General features: G+C 40.9%; 1 protein-coding gene across 10 annotated transcripts in view; it reads right to left on the minus strand.

The window, feature by feature from the left end:
* Positions 1-16,898, minus strand: part of HECW1 (HECT, C2 and WW domain containing E3 ubiquitin protein ligase 1) — a 430,370-nt gene that overhangs the window by 73,395 nt on the left and 340,077 nt on the right. For all 10 annotated transcript variants that reach the window (XM_032430461.1, XM_032430464.1, XM_032430466.1 and 7 more), the window contains 3 exons: positions 15,080-15,222; positions 12,395-12,516; positions 9,932-10,117 (listed from right to left, as the gene is read on the minus strand). In XM_032430461.1, coding sequence (XP_032286352.1) covers positions 9,932-10,117; positions 12,395-12,516; positions 15,080-15,222 — 451 coding nt within the window. The remainder of the gene's footprint in view (positions 1-9,931; positions 10,118-12,394; positions 12,517-15,079; positions 15,223-16,898) is intronic.

Below are 16,898 nucleotides of genomic sequence, written 5' to 3' on the forward strand. Positions count from 1 at the left end.
TGTTTATTTCTGTCCCTCCTTTCTATCTACTCAAACCTGACAGAAGACTGGGGCGCTGTGCATCCGTTTGCTCAGTAGTTGAATGGAACACCACCGGTCATTGATAAACACTTCACACTGTGGCGTTATAGACTTATGATCATAACATTGTATTCACCATGGAAAATTAGAAAAATGGAGCCTTTGATGTATCAGAATAACACCAGTAATAATTTATGGATCATTTTATTTTTAAAACAAAGTCTTTTTGATTATAGAACTAGCACAGTCTTACCGAGAAGAAATTTTAAAAGGATAAAAAAGTAAGAAGAAAACCAAAATTATCCCAAATATCACAATCCAAGGGTAGTCACCAAAATATTATGGTGATTTTTTTTTCCAGTTTTTTCTTTTCCTATGCAAATATACAAATAATCTATATATTTTCCTCACATCGGCACCTACAATTTTGTTAGAAGGTTTTTTTTCACCTATTATTTTATGAGCATTTCCTTAAGTTATTAGACATTCTTTTAACACAGAATTTTAGTAGGTATATGGTATTCAACTTGATGGATGCATAGTAATTTTGGTACCCTCTATCATTGGACATTTTACTTTTTTACTGTTTTAAAAATAGTGCTTCAATAAACATTCTTGTTCATAAATCTTTGCAGAATGTTTGATTACTGTACCTGTTCCAGTATGTGGCAAAAGTTATTTTTTACATCTAAAATTACCTCTCATAAAATTTGTACCTTTTCAGAAAAACAAACCTTTTGTACTACTAAACAATCTTTCAAATACTGTCTTGAACAAAATGTAATGTTTTGAAGGTGATTTCCTCTTAAAGATCTCAATCAATGCTCATTGTAGTATCTGAATGTGCCTACACACCTGACAGAAGTAGTCAAAGTCAAATACAGATTTAAAAATTATTCTTGGGAAGTATGAGCTTATAATTTCAAGTATTAGATGTCCTTGTAAACAAGTCTCTTTTATTAAAGAGCTCTATAAGAAGCGATACAGGAAGTGGTTTCATTATGGAGACCAAAAGATAGCCCACAGGACATAGGAGATTAACTCTCCCAATATCATGTGAATCAGTATCTGTGACTTGCAGTAAAATTCCCAAGACAGCATTCCACACAGGTTCAAAAAGGCTTGTATGGGGGCACGTGGGTGGCTCAGTCGGATAAGTGTCTGCCTTCCACTCAGGTCATGATCTCAGGGTCCTGGGATCAGCCCCACGCTGGGCTTCCCCCTTCAGTGAGGAGTCTGCTTCTCCCTCCGCCTCTCCCCAGTGCTTGTGCTGTTTCTATCTCCCAAATAAATAAATAAAATCTTAAAAAAAAAAAAGCCTATATGTCCAATAATTTGGATGGGGCTGAAGATGACGTTAGGTGGTTCAAAAGTGACACTAGTGATATCGAAAAATGAGTAAAGAATCTGAAGAAGAAAAAATGTGAGTGGAAAAAAAAACATTTATCAACATGTTTATATAACATGAGATTTTAAACACACAAGTATAAGCTGAAGTCATATTTGAAGGTTTTATTATTCAACTATATGCCTGCAAGTTTATAAATTAAAGTTAAATGGGTTTCTTATATTTGTGCATATGTGGCAATTCTTTGGTATAAATTCCTAAAAGTTGAGTTAATCACTGGGCTAAAAGTTAGAAAAATTTTGTTTATTGGTCCATATTAACAAATTCCCTTCATGAGCGCTGTATAGATTTATCCTCTTATCGTAAGTTCATGAATGCTTTTCATGGACTTTATAAATGTTGAGTATTTGAAAGACCTCTTAGAAATGTTGAATGGTAAATGATGATAAATTATTGTTTACAGGGGAAGCCAAACATTTTCTCACAGTTTTCTTGGTCAGGTTCTTCATTGGCATATTGTTGACTTTGCTCCCCTTATTGTTGTTGTTGTTGGGATGTTAAGGTTTTATTATTTACTTATAAATGTGTTAATTACTCCTCTGCCTTCAAATTGCTTTTGATTTTTGTTTGCTTTGTTTTCCACTACACAGAATTTTTTATATTCCTCTGTACTCAAATCTGTCAATCATTTCTGTCTAGAGTTCAGTTCAATGCTTAATTATGTTTTTCTAGCTTTATTTTTGGTGAGTTTGTTCTGAAACTTATTTTGGTATGAATGTGAAGTTGTAATTCAATTTTTTTCTCCAAGAGCCTGTTTTTCCAAATCATTCATTCCCTATCATTTTATTACATATAAATTCTTATAAATACCACTATCTGTTTCAGGAGTATTTTATTTGTTCCAATGATCTGTAGGATTTTCACTGTTCCAATTACTAATGTCTGTAGGACAAGTTTCCTCTCCTAATTTATCTTTTCAATATTTTCTTAAGTATTCATGCCTGCTTATTTTTCCAGATGAACTGATCTTAATTTTATTAAGTTCCAAAATAGTTCTATTAGGATTTTGTTTACAGTCACTTTAAGACTACAAATGATTTAGAGAGAATTCATTCTTTATAATAGTCAATGTATCCTTTCCCATTTCTGAACATAAAATGACTGTCTATTCAAGACTTTCTCTTCTCAGTAAAATTTTGTAGTTGTCTTCCTGAAAGACACATATTTTTGGTTAAGGGAGTCCGTAGATATTTAATACTGTTTGTTGCTATTCTGAGTGCTTCTTTTCCTGTAATGTTTGTAACCCATCATTCCTAGTACCCAGGAAAGCTATTGTTGGTATATTCAGTTTGTGTCTGCTTATTGTATTAAATGCTCCTATCGAATAAAGGACACTTTTAGGTATATCTTCTTTGATTTTAACTTATTTCTTATGTTGTTTTCCAGTTCACACACTTCTGGGTTTTTATTTTCAACTAAATTTTGAAATAAATTTTTGCTTTAATTACTGTTGCTTTTTAACCTTCTCTAAGTTATTAGTTTGAAAGCTTATATTTTAATATTTATTTTTCTTGTTTGATAATAAAAACCAATGTACTAATCCTTTGAGTATAGTCTTTCTATATCACGTGTTTTATTAAATATTGGTCACATGCATTTTCAATAATTTCTCAATGGTTTCTATGTCTTGATTTTATTTAAAACCCAATAGTCATGAAGAACATTGCTTTGAATCTACAATTGGCAAATTGTTTTTGATGGCTGTGTTTAAATACATTCTCATTGTCATGCAACCATCACCACTATTCATCTCCTGAAATTTTTTATCTTCTCAAACTGAAACTCTGTAGTCATTAAACACCAACTCCTCATTCCTTCCTTTCCCGAGACCCTAGGAAACGCTATTCTACTTTCTGTCTTTATGAATTTGACTATTTTTAGATACCTCATGTGAAATAAAATATTTGTCCTTTTGTTTCTGACTTGTTTAACTTAGCATAATGTTTTCAAGGTCCATCCATGCCGTAGCATGTGTCAGAATTTCATTGCTTCTTAAGGATAAATAATCTTCTGTTGTATGGGTAATACCACATTTTGTTTATCGATTCATGTAACCTCTATTTTTTCCACCCTTATTGAGGTATAATTGACAAATAAAAATTGTATGTAGTTAAGGTCTATGTAAGCTCTATTTTTAACAAAAGAATATATATTCCATTAATACAAAATTATATTATTCAAATCCTGACTTATTTTGTCTCTCCGACTGATAGATACAAAACTCATTTTGTACTACAATGCATTTATTTCATTTTCTTTTTGTATTACTCTCTTAGTTTTCTTTATATGATATGATGCTATTTGGCTCATAAGATACATGATTACTGTATCTTTATTTTAGATGTGCCTTTGATTTATATAAAATCTTACTTTGACTCCATTTAATGGTTCTGAATTCGAACTCTCCTTTTTATGATATTAATATACCAGCACTGGTTTTCTTGTTATGGATTTCATGTTCTATTAATATTTATTCTTTTATTTTTTAAACTTTCTGAATCATTTCTTGGGCATGTCCTTTAATAAGCTGGATCGGTTTGTTAACAAATCTGAAAGTGTTTTCCTTTTGGTACATAGATTTATCCCATCTCCACCCACCACTATGACTGTTATGCTTGGCTGTACTTCTGTTGTTTTATTTTTATTATTTCCAATTTCTTTGCTTCCCGGTGGATTTTTGGGGTATTTTGCTATGTAAATTGTATTTTGCTTGATTTTATTTTTGTAGGAATTTGAAACAGAAAAATCTTGCTTTCAAAGTTACAAATAGTTGCCTTTTAAGTTGATCAGATAACTATATTTAGCCCTTGTTTTTCAAATTATCCAACTGGACTCCCCTTACACTCAACCAGGAACTTAGCACAACTTTCCTTGCCCTGTTCATTGGGCCCTCTTCCCTCTTCCTTGTCTATTTAATTCTAGGCTAGGAATATGATTCAGATAGTTCTTATTCAATTATTCCATTTTTCTTATACATATTTTCCCATATTTTATTGAGTCTTTTCCAAAATATTTTAAAGCACTTTAACAGCAATTATTTACATTTATACCCATATATTTGATTGATCTAAACATTTACCACCACAGTCCTTTTATACTATGTTTTCCCCATTGTTGATTTCTTGCTCTGCTTCATTTGTGAGCCATCTGAAGAATGGCTTTTGGTGTTTTCTTTGGGCAGACAAAAGAGTACATGTACTGAAATCCTGCATGTAAGGTTGTTTTTCTAGTATTTTCACACTTGAATGACACCAATTTGTTTGAATATAGAATTTTGGGGCTGCAACTTTTTCTCATCAATAACCTGTACTTCTTGCTCTGTGGATTTCTATAGTCGAGTTTCATGGATGGAAAATTTTAAGCTTGTCTGATTTTTATTCTTTTTAAGGTAACTTTCATATTATCATGGCTATATATTGATAAGATTTTAAAAAATCTCCATTTAAAGACAATTTCAGAGTATGTATAGATATAGAGTTTTAATTAATTTTACTATAATAACTCAGTGAGCCCAATTAATCTGCCTACCTGAACAATTTATTTTAGAGCACAAAGTTTTATTTTCAACATGTAATAATTTGATTTTTATATTTTGAATTTAATTTTTGCTGTTGTACCTATTATTCTGGTTTCTTCTTTAGGAACATCTGTAAGTTATTCATCCAACAGAGATTTTAATTGAGAGCTAATTATATGCCAGTAATATTAAGCCCTTGGGGTTTCATCAATGAGCAAAAATCCCTGCTCTCAAGGAGCTTAGAATTCTGTCAGGAGAAATAGGCAAAACAGTAAATCTAACAAATGTAGAACTTATATGGTGGAGCACTTGGGTTGGAGATCTTAGGTGCTTTTGGTATTAAATTGAGTGGTTAGAATAGGCCTATCTGAGAAAGGGAGATATGCTCTTTTTGGTTTTTACTTTTTCTTTTTTTAAAAAAATTGTAGAAAAACATGTAATATGAGACTTATTCTCTAACAAAATTTTAGTTGTACAGTATTAAGTGCACAGAGTAGAACAGTTTTGTTAACACAACGTTGTGCAGCAGGTCTCTAGAACTTACTCATCTTGTATAACTGAAACTGCACCCATTGAACCTAAACTCCCCATTTCCTCCTGCCCCAGCCCTGGCAACCACCATTCTGCTCTGTTACTCTGAGAGTATTTCAGATACTTCATGTAAGGGGAATCATGCAATATTTGTCCCTCTGTGACTGGCTAATTTCACCGAGCATAATGTCCTCCAGGTTCATCCACACTGTAGCATGTGTCAGAATTTCCTTCATTTTTAAGGAACATTGAATAATGTTCTACTATATGTATATATCACATTTTCTTTTTTTTTTTTTTAGTAAGTTTTTGAATTCCAGTTAGTTAAGACATAGTGTAATATTAATTTCAGGTGTACAATATAGTGATTCAACACTTTCATACAACACCTGGGGCTCATCAGAAATTCACTTGATAATCCCCATCTTCTATTTCCCTCATCCCCCCCTCCACTCACCTCCCTTCTAGTAACCATCAGTTTGTTCTCTATGGTTAGGAGTCTATTTCTTGGTTTGCTTCTCTCTCCCCCCACCCTTTGCTTCTTCATTTTGTTTCTTAAATTCTACATGTGAGTGAAATCATATGGTATTTGTCTTTCTCTGACAGACTTACTTTGCTTAGCGTAATACACTCTAGATCCATCCACATCCTTGCAATTGACAACATTTCACTCCTTTTTATGGTTGGTAATATTCCATTGTATAAAGCACATCTTCCTTATCCATTCGTCAGTTGATGGACACTTGGGCTCTTTCCGTAATTTGGCTATAAATGCTGCTATAAACATCGGGGTGCATGTATCCCTTTGAATTAACATTTCTGTATTCTTTGGGGTAAATACCTAGTAGTGCAGTTGCTGGGTCGTAGGGTAGCTCTATTTTTAACTTTTTTGAGGAACCTCCATACTGTTTTCCAGAGTGGCTGTCCCTTTCGCATTTCCACCAACAGTGCAAGAGGGTTCCCCTTTCTCCACTTCCTCGTCAAAACCTGTTTAATACTAATGTCTTAATGAAAGAAGATGTTACTTGAAAGACACATTATGCACTGTGCAGTTTCATTGAATTAAGGGCAGCTCTATTCCCATATGCTTCTACACATAAGTTTACAAACACATCTTTTTTTAAAGTTTTTATTATAATTCCAGTTAGTTAACATACATTATATTAGTTTCCAGTGTACAATATCGTGATTCAACGCTCCCATACATCACCCCGTGCTCATCCTAACAAGTGCACTCCTTAATCCCCATCACCTGTTTAAAAACCCCCCTCCTCCCTTCTTATATACCACATTTTCTTTACCCATTCATCTGTCAGTGGACATTTAGGTTGCTTCCATATTCTGGTTATTGTGAATAATGCTTCAAGGAACATAGGAATGCAGGTATCTCTTTGAGATTTTGATTTCAATTCTTTTGGATATGTACTCAGAAGGGGGATTGCCAGATCATATGGTAGTTCTGTTTTCTTACATCTGCTTCCTCCCAGCTTTTTTTCAGTTCATGGTTGCTCAATAGAAATCATGTGCTCCTAAACCATCTTGTGTATGATAAGCAGGTGCCTTTTAAATTTTTCTGTTTTCTGAAGAAAATTATACTGTAAGATATGTTTTTTTCTCAGATAAAGGTTCTGCTTCCTTCATGTAGTAGTAGGTCTTCATAGGCTCCTTTTTATTTTGCTGCTGTGTGTTCATTCCTTGGTAGAGGTTGCCTCTGCCTCATGCCGGCCACAGACAGAACCTTACCTGCCCCACCACCTGCAGCCCCTCACCCTCACTCAGGCCTGGGACCCACTTAAGGTCCACATCCAATCTCTACTGAAGTTGGCAGAAGGTTTTGACCTCCTTTCTCAGACTTCCAAGACAGCAGATGAGTCAGATGCCATTTGACCCTTCACTCCGGTCCTCCTGAAGTGGTCCAACTCTCAGAGCACTGTCCCTGTCCCCCTTTGTGGGGATGATAGTGCATTCAAAGACATCAAACAGCTAGCCCTGGTCCTTCTCTTCCTACCATGGTATACACTAAAAACGAAGGCTGTCATCTTTGCACATGTCAATAAAGCAAGAATTGGCTAGAGTGAGGTACAAGAAGGTGGTGTGGCATTCTGGAACCTTCTCTGGCCATATATGAAAATGTCTTTTGCAGAGAGCTATCACCACCCGATTTTTCAGTGAGTGGTGTTCCTAAATCCCAGGCTCCGGTGCACCACATTCTTTCCAAGTCAGAGGGGTGAGCCTGTAGGATATAGTCCAAAAATGTTTTTTCTCAACCTATTCCCATCATCGATGGGTTTTGCAGTGAGGTATTCTTGTATTTTCCCCAGTTGCCGGTCTGATGTTGGGTTTTTTGGTAAGGATAATTCCCACAGCATCAACAGGAAGAACAGCAGATATTACTAATCTGCTGTATTATCATGGATTCCCACATTCACCTATTTACTCTTTACACTGGCTATAAAATCATGAAGGCAATAATAATTATTGCTACTTTATGATGAACAAAGTGGGGCTCAGAGCAGTGAAGGGACTTGCTCACGGTCACATGTTTAGAATGGGATGGGGTAGTCCTTGTACACGTGCCCCACTATTTTTCCCACTATCCTCCATTATTCCTCTCTACTCAATGGATTGCAGTAACACATTTCCAATTTAAGGCTACTTTCCACCCCAACAATTCAGTATATGGTATGCTTCCTAGAAATTTTGCTTGCCAACTCTGAGTCTGTGTGTGCTCAATTAATAAAGAATTAGACCATTTTATGTGTGTGTATTTAGTCACACCGCTGGTTTGTGTCACAACTGAAAGCAGAATTCAAGTCCTCTCATTTTAGATTCAGACTTTCTTCTTTTTTGTATATGATACCATCTCACTAAACAGAATAAGGGGGAAAATATTTTGCCAGAAATTCCCTAATATACATTTCAAAATGACTAAAATTCTTGGCGCGAGTCTCAGCTGTTGTGCTTCTTTGCTAGTGTGAGGTGCCCTGGAGAAACAGGGCTGACGGCATTGGGGGGCTTTCCCTGGCATTCTGCTGGGCCTCTGGCTGTTTGCATCCTAGGGCAAGGGCTACATGCACTTAACAGCCTTACGGAAATCTGAGGCTAAGCAAGTTGTTTGCATTACTGTGCTATTTGCATAATAAACCATAATGACCCTTTCTGTTCATTGATTCCTAGTGGTGTACTCTTGGCAACTTAGTTAAGTAATAAATGAAAATATGGGCACCACAGACCACCGAGATGAGCACCCCAGTTCCTTTACTTTCTGTTCTGGCTCAGGATCTATTTCCCACCCTAACACACATCTCCAAGCCCTCACAGCGTAAATTACTGTCATTCTCCAAGTGGAGGACACATCCAGTAAGAGAGAAGGTCCTTAGGAGCAGATTCTGGCTCTGGAGGGTTTTCTGCTACACAAAGCACGCCCCCCCACCCCAGACCCTCTTCCAATTCTTGCAACTACACAGGAGCTGGTCATGCAGACTTACTGAACTGACAGACTTGCATTGGTGGACATTCTTTCTCCACACACTTCAGAGTCCAGGTACTGAGACATGCTAAGGGGTTTGTGGGGAGGAATTTGTCTTCCCGGGGACAATGGCGCCCTATGAGCCCACTTTGGGGAACTGCGGCACATTCAACATCACAGAGGATAGGACCTGCATAGTGCATGTTCCCACTGAACGTGTCTACTGACAAAATTTCTGATTCCTTTGACCCTAAAAGAGGGAGGGATTCGTCCTACCAGAGATCAAAAAAAAAAAAAAAAAAAAGATTACACAGAGACAATTCTTTAATAAACTGTTTGGCCTGTCCTATAAATACATTGATGTGACTGGTGGTGATTAAGAAAGAACATTTTTGCTGTAGCAAACTCAGCTAGACTTACAGAACATTCCTGGGAAAGGTCAGTTTTGGCTAAGGTCACACAAAGGCAAAATGCAAGCTGGTAACATCACATGGGCCCAATCTACCCTGCCCGTTTGCCAGGCTGTTTTAATAAAAACTGAAAGCTTATTAGGAAAATCACAACCAGTAATCTAATAATGTCATTCCCACTTCACTAATAATTTCATTCCCTGCGAGTTAGCTGTCTAAGGAGGCATAACAATAGAAAGGTCATTGAACAGACTCTGGTTTCAATTTCCAAACACGTAGTGAGTAGTGTTCACCTGGGCATGATTTTGCCCTCCAGGGGACATCTAGCAATATCCCAAGTTGGTGTGGATGCTATTGGTATCAGTGGGCAAGAGGTCAGGGATGTTGCTGCACATCCTTCACAGGACGGAAACCCTGCTGTGAATAGTTACCCCCCTCTTCCTCCTGGTGGCAGACGGCACATCTCCGAGACACAGACTTTCCTGCCCTCGCTAACCTCCCCCCTCGCTTTCTCACGGGTCTTCTTCAGATAAAGAGCCCGTTTGATGAAAGGCGCACAGGTCAGTCACACTCACCTTTCCCTGCTGGTCCGTTTTGATCTCCCAGCCCCGGGGCAATTCCAGCCTCGTGTCTGCAAACATGTTGATGAAATTCACCAAGTCGCGGTTGTGCTGGTAGCGCTCGAAATTGCGTGCGTCCCGCCGGACTTTCAGAATCATGTGCTTTAAGCAGGTGCTACTGGTGAAGACTCGGTAGGCACCCTGAGAGGGGGTCAGGGCCGATTGGGATAGGGTGTTGGGGGGGGGTAGGAAAAATACAGACCAAGTACACCTTGAGCGCCTTAACGTAATGTAACCTGATTGCTAACACAGTGATCTATTGTGAGCATTGAGGGGGAAGCCTCAGAAGGGGAGATCTTGCTCAAAAATTAAATGCGCACCATAAACACACATGGATCTGTTTGATCTGTACCGGTATTTCCTCAGCCTTGGATACTGTCACACTCCGGGTGCATCTCAAAGGCTCTCCTTCCCCTCCTCCCCAGTCAGCGCTAGGCTGGGCTCTCCTGAGTCTCCCTCTATTACTGGGAGCATTGCTCCTCTCTCTTCTCCATCCTTCCTCCTCTGCCTGCACCAGTCCTCCCTTGCTCTACTTATGCGTCTGTAACAAGGAGGATTAATTTAGGGTCCCTGGGGATCTAAGGCTGGACTTCTGAGGTCTGTCACAAACTTCTGTGTGTGAGGGGTGCCTGGGTGGCTCAGTCGTTAAGCATCTGCCTTCGGCTCAGGTCATGACCCCAGGGTCCTGGGATCGAGCCCCGCATCGGGCTCCCTGCTCAGTAGGAAGCCTGCTTCTCCCTCTCCCACTCCCCCTGCTTGTGTTCCTGCTCTCACTGTGTCTCTTTCTGTCAAATAAATAAAATCTTTGAAAAACAAACAAACAAACAACTTTTGTGTGTGGCGGGGTTGGAGATGAGAAGAAAGGAAAAAGTTTCAGGAGTTTCTAAGTGTGCCAGATGATGATTTTTTGGTCCACAGGGCAGGTGTGCATGTGGTGAAAGCAAACACTGCTCGCTACAGAGCAGGCTGGTGCAGCGGCTCTTCCTGGCCAGGGCCCCCTGGTGCCCAGTGTTTGAGGGCATCAACATCTGCCATCCTTGTCCCCCTTTGTGACTCACCCTGCACCAGTGGGCCACTGCTCTGGGTCTAACAATGGATGTCCCAGAAGCTTCTCAAATATAACCTGCTAAAAACTGGTCTCCCCCCCAGCCACAGCCTCTGTCACCTAATCAAATAATTGCACCTGCTAATGGAGACACGCCCTAACTCAGGTGCCCCAAGCAGAAAGGACTCAGACTTTCTTGAGTCCTCACCCTTGCCTGCCTCCATCACAATGGTCCCCCTTTCCATACTCCCAGCCCCTGCCTTAGGCTGGGCCCCGGTCATCTCTCACTTGTGAGGTTGGATCAGCCTCTAGCCTTGTAGCCCCTCAGTCTCTGCACTGCTAATGGAGAAGATGTTTAATCAAACACCTGATCCTGTAACACAAATACCTAGGACTTCTCTTGGTTCCCGCTGCCTTCTGAAGTATACCTAGGCTCCTTTTCGTGACTTACCCTGAGTTTTGCCACTTTTTCTCCAGCCCCTCTTCCCACCTTTGCCTGTCATCACATCCCACCCTCACAGACCCAACCCCGAGCCCCTTCACCGCTGCATCCTTTCTCCCTCCCTCTGGAGCTTCTTCCCACCCACTTGCAACCTTCCTGACTCAGTTCAGCAGCCACCTCCTCGGGGATGCTCCCCTATGCTGTAGCTCCTGTGTTTCCAGAGCATTTCGTTCCTCCCTGAGGTTGGGCCCTGTCCCCTCATGTCAGACTGGTCTTTGTACATGTCTGTCGCTCCACAAATTGGGGAGTTTTGCTGTTCAGGTGTCCCACTGGCTCTGTGATTCAAGCACCTAAATCTGTATCTGTCCACAGAAAATGTTTGTCAAATGAAAGAATTAATGAATATAGTGATAGCAAGTCATTGCTTTCTTAAAAATACAGAAAAAAGAAATAAAAACTATATATGTAAAAATATTAAATTTAACTTAAGCATGGTACTTGAACAACTAATTTAATTAGAGGGAAAACTAGATATTTATCTAGGAGAAATCTATTTTAACACTTCTTCAGTGAAAGTGATTTTATAAAATGATTCAGGCTGAGGGGCATCTGTCAACTTCATAATCCTGTTCCTTTAAAATTTTAACAATAATAGAAACTCGTATCTGTTTCCCAACGACTTTCACTGGTATTAATACATTTGAGCCTAATAAAAACAAAGAAGCAACAATGTTGCCAAATCCAGCTTTTCTCCTTTTTGGGAGACCCACAGATAGTAAAAAGAGTGGCGGGAGTTGTTTTGTTTTTGTTTTTTTCCATCCTGCTTGGGTTAAAATGCCATCCTTTTTAACCTACTAAACAAGTTCGCAAAGGAGTGTTTTGAGTTTTGATGGAAGCCAGGTGGGCTCCCTCTGTATTCTGGAGCACTCACATAATTGGCGTGTAGTACAGTGAAGAACTCGGGGTTGGTGATGAACTTCACCGCTGGGGACTGCAGCAACAAGGTGATTTTTTGTGAATTCACCGGAGAAAGTGATCCTTCTCTCCTCAGATCTGGAAAAAGTGAAGCAAAGCAACGGATGCATCGGAAAAAAGTCATTTCAAATACAGTACTTCTCTCTCTATACCAGCAGTGTGTTAATCTGACTGGACAGACTGTGGTTCTGAATAGTGATTTGGTCGGGAGTCCCAGTGATGTGTGCCAGTTAAGAGTCATTATTTCCTAGGAGCGCTCCTGCGTAACTTCAGTTAGGCTCAAGTCCTCGAACATCTTTTTTTTAAAAAGTGAAACATTACTTTATTCCAGGACTTCTCAAAACCTTTAATAATGTACACTAGAAATTTCTGGGGGAAGTGATGTAGTTAGTAGTTCCTTCCCGAGGTTTTCTTTTTTTTTTACTTTTTAAAAATTTTATTATGTTACATTAATCACCATACATTACATCATTAGTTTTTGATGTAGTGTTCCATGATTCATTGTTTGTGTATAACACCCAGTGCTCCAATGCAGTATGTGCCCTCCTTAATACCCATCACCAGGCTCACCCATCCCCCCCACTCCCGTCCCCTCTAGAACCCTCAGTTTGTTTCTCAGAGTCCATAGTCTCTCATGGTTCGTCTCTCCCTCCGATGTCCCCCCCTTCATTTTTCCCTTCCTACTATCTTCTTTTTTTTTTTTTAACATATAATATATTATTTGTTTCAGAGGTACATCTTGTCTCTTTTATTACAATGACGGTTTTCTTATTTTCCTTATGAGTTGCCAAGCATAGTTATGGTTGTTTGCAGAAAGAAGCACAATTCTTCCCCTCCCTGCACCCACACCCATCTGCCGGAGACTCTGTACTTCTCCCCTTGTTGAATTGAGCTAGCCTGTGCCTTGCTTTAAGTAACAGGACTTGGCAGAACTTGTATGCCAGGGTTTCAAGAAGTCTTTGTGTCCTCACTCTCTCTTAGAACTCTGCCACCACTGTGAGAACAAGCTTGGGCTAGTCTGGGACAAGATGAGAAGCTACGGGAAGCAGGCACAAGGCAGCCCAGCTGAGGCCCGGTCAGGCCAGCCGGCCCGCAGCTGACTGGGTAGCTGACTAAGGACGCATGCGTGAGCCCCTCAGCAAATGCAATTGCTCACCTGTAGGATAAACACAAGGCTGCTACATTTTGGGATAGATTGTTACATAGCAAATGCAAAGAGGTCCAATACCAAACTCAGACATTTTCTGTTCCTTCTTTCCTCTTGCCTTTATTTTTTATTTTTTAATTTTTAAAAAAGATTTTATTTATTTATTTGACAGAGAGAGACACAGCAAGAGAGGGAGCACAAGCAGGGGGAGTGGGAGAGGGAGAAGCAGGCTTCCCACTGAGCAGGGAGCCTGATGCGGGGCTTGATCCCAGGACCCTGGGACCATGACCTGAGCTGAAGGCAGATGCTTAATGACAGAGCCACCCAGGTGCCCCTCCTCTTGCCTTTAAACTTGACCACTTGACCACATCTCTCTCAGAGGTCAAAGCAATGAATAAATGGAAAAACCGAAACCAGTCCGTGTAGCTAGCGTATCCGGTAAAATGAATAGAAGGGACGCACTTACAATCGTCTGTGCACGAAAATCCATTGTTCTGCGGTGTAGCAAGGAATGGAGAGCTAGCTGAACTGGAGGCAGAACTGCTCGCTCCCACTGGTCCCCGAGCTTCTAACGTGCCATCATTCAACCCAACTTAAGAGAAGGTGGATTGGGGGGCACCTAGGTGACTCAGTCGTTGAGCGTCTGCCTTCGGCTCAGGTCATGATCCCAGGGTCCTGGGATCGAGTCCCACATTGGGCTCCCTGCTCAGCGGGAAGCCTGCTTCTCCCTCTCCCGCTCCCCCTGCTTATGTTCCCTCTCTCGCTGTGTCTCTCCCTGTCAAATAAATAAATAAAATCTTTAAAAAAAGAGAGAGAGAGAGAGAGAGAAGGTGGATTGGGATATCGCTGTGATAACCTTAGGTGATCACAGGTATAAAAAACTGAAGCCAGTCTTCTCCGCCTTTTGAATGTTCTCATCTGAGTTCCACTCAGGCAGATTCAACGAAATGAAAAGCAGACCCCTGGTGGATGCCTGGCCTACACTATTAGGTAACCAGGCTCAGGGGCAGAGTGCATAAGGTAAGCTCAGGGGAAAAACCTCTTTACTCCCAGGTTGCTCCCACAAGGCGGAATTGTATTTTATTCCAAATGCAAACAAATAATCATTCCTAGTCTTGTCATGTAGCTTCTTTGAAGTAGACTGTGAATTTTCATTGCATGTTTTATTTATAAGTGGAAAATTCTTAGGACACCAACAGATAAATTCACTCGACAAGAAATGATCAGGCCACTGAAGAAATTGCCTCGATGCACCAGGACGAGTTCTCCTACTGCAAATTCATTTCTTCTTTATGTTTGTGGTGGGAAACTCCTGTCTGTTTCACCCTGCTGGCACCAAGCCTCTTTCCCGGCCACCCTGACTGACCTCCCCCATTCCATTGCTCTTCTCCCCCAGCACCCAGTGCAGCCCCCAAGCCAGGGTAGGGGTTCACACACTATGTCACACTGCCACCAGATGCCATCCCAGAAGACTCAGGTCCCCTCCTCCCATACCTAAGCTCGACTGAGAAGATTCGGCCTCTGAGTCGCTCCCACCACCTCCTCCGCTTCCTCCTGCCAGGATCTGCTCACCACTTTGGCTGCCAGAATCTTCTTCGGGCCTCTCTGTTGCAATGGTTCGCTGAATATTTTGATACCTTTGCATCAGAAAATGGAAAGACAGGAGTTAACTTCTGCTTATTGGCTTGTTGGGGGCTGATGCTCTGAATCGGGTAACTGGAGAAAACTGTGAAGAATTGTCTTGCATTTCAGCAAAGAAATGCTTAAAGTTCCCACAAGATACCAAAACAATTGGCAAGACACACATGTCCAGATGAGTGGACTTCTTTTTGTTCTGTAAACTGTGCTAAGTTTCAAGTATGGTGACTTTTACACATTAACACAGATAACTAGTCAAAAAACAGCCTCCGCCCTGCATTAAACAAAACCAGACTAAGTCTAAAATAACGGTTTGGGAAATAACTTAAAATGTTACAACTAAGATATCAAATTACTTCTACATTATTGTAATGAGTCTACAAACCAGAGTAATGGTTCTACTCACTTACTGTTATCTGATAGGTAACTGATATCCCTGGCAGGAACTGTAGAAATTTTGCATACTAAAAGCATGCTGGCCGACAAACAAATGTTTTCTGCTGATTTGAAGGCTCATTTTATTTTTCTTCCCCAGTTGAGGATTCAGCCAGTCAGCCGGCCAGTCAGTCACCTTCCCAGGTACTTACTAAATATTTACTAACTCTTCCAATATGCTCCGGTTCTGTGCTGGACTTTCAGATCGGAGTCAGGAGGAGGATAAGCTATCACCCTCTGAACACACATAGTGGATGCAGAGCAAAGAGGGAAATGGCAGGTAAGCCATGATTCTAACAGTGTCAAAAAGCTGTCCCGAAGCGTAAGACACAGACGAGGAAACACCTAGATGCGTACATTTTGAATCAGTATGAACCTGTTGGGGACCTTGCAGGGAAAGAATGTAGAGTAACATGCACCGAAGAGCTCACTCTTGGGGACCTTTGAGAAGCTGGGTGGTGGCACCAGGATGTGTGGGCCTCGGGCAGCACGATGGGGCCAGCGGAGGGGGGGGGCAGGGAGCGCGGACAGGGTGCCCCGGCCACAGCTCGGATGTTATTCTCTAGGCATGGGTTCTCCAACTTGAGCTGCAGCAGAATCACCTGCAGCCTTGTTGAAACAGAGACAGCTGGGCCCCACTCCCAGATTTTCTCGGATTCAGTAGGTCTTTGGAGGGAGAGGCAAGAATCTGCACTTCTCACTAGTTCCCAGGTGATGCTGATGCTGCTGGTCCAGGGACCAGCTTTGAGAACCACTGCTCTAGGGACTGGCTAGTTGCTGAAAAAGAGGTTGAGCTAGCCACTGAGAATGATGACTTCCATCTAGGTGGGGGATGCACTGGAGGAGGAGAGCATGAATTGGGGAGAGCCGTTGGGAACCAGCCACTGCAACAGTCCAGGCTGCCGGTGCTAAAGGCCTGGGCACAGGCAGACATGGTGGATCATGGTGGCTCTGCAAGCATGCTGTTGGGGGAGGGGAAGACTGCAGGGAGAGGAAGATCTTCTGTCTCTGCCCACAAAAGACAGACATTTCCTAAACCTCCCTACCTCTGATGGCCTGATCTGCCTAATTTACTCTGTATTTTAAAGGCAGATGCCCAGCTGTGTCCTTCCTCTTTGTTCTACTTCCCTCAGTCCAAGTAGCCTCCTTCTCCTCCCCAGATGACCTCTATTTTGCCTAATGTCTCAGCCTACCGAGGCATATGACCGGGCTTCAGCTTCCCTTTTCCTCAAGGCACAGC

Source organism: Phoca vitulina, unplaced genomic scaffold (genome assembly GCF_004348235.1).
Source record: "Phoca vitulina isolate PV1807 unplaced genomic scaffold, GSC_HSeal_1.0 scaffold44, whole genome shotgun sequence".
Classification (NCBI taxonomy): Eukaryota; Metazoa; Chordata; class Mammalia; order Carnivora; family Phocidae; genus Phoca; species Phoca vitulina.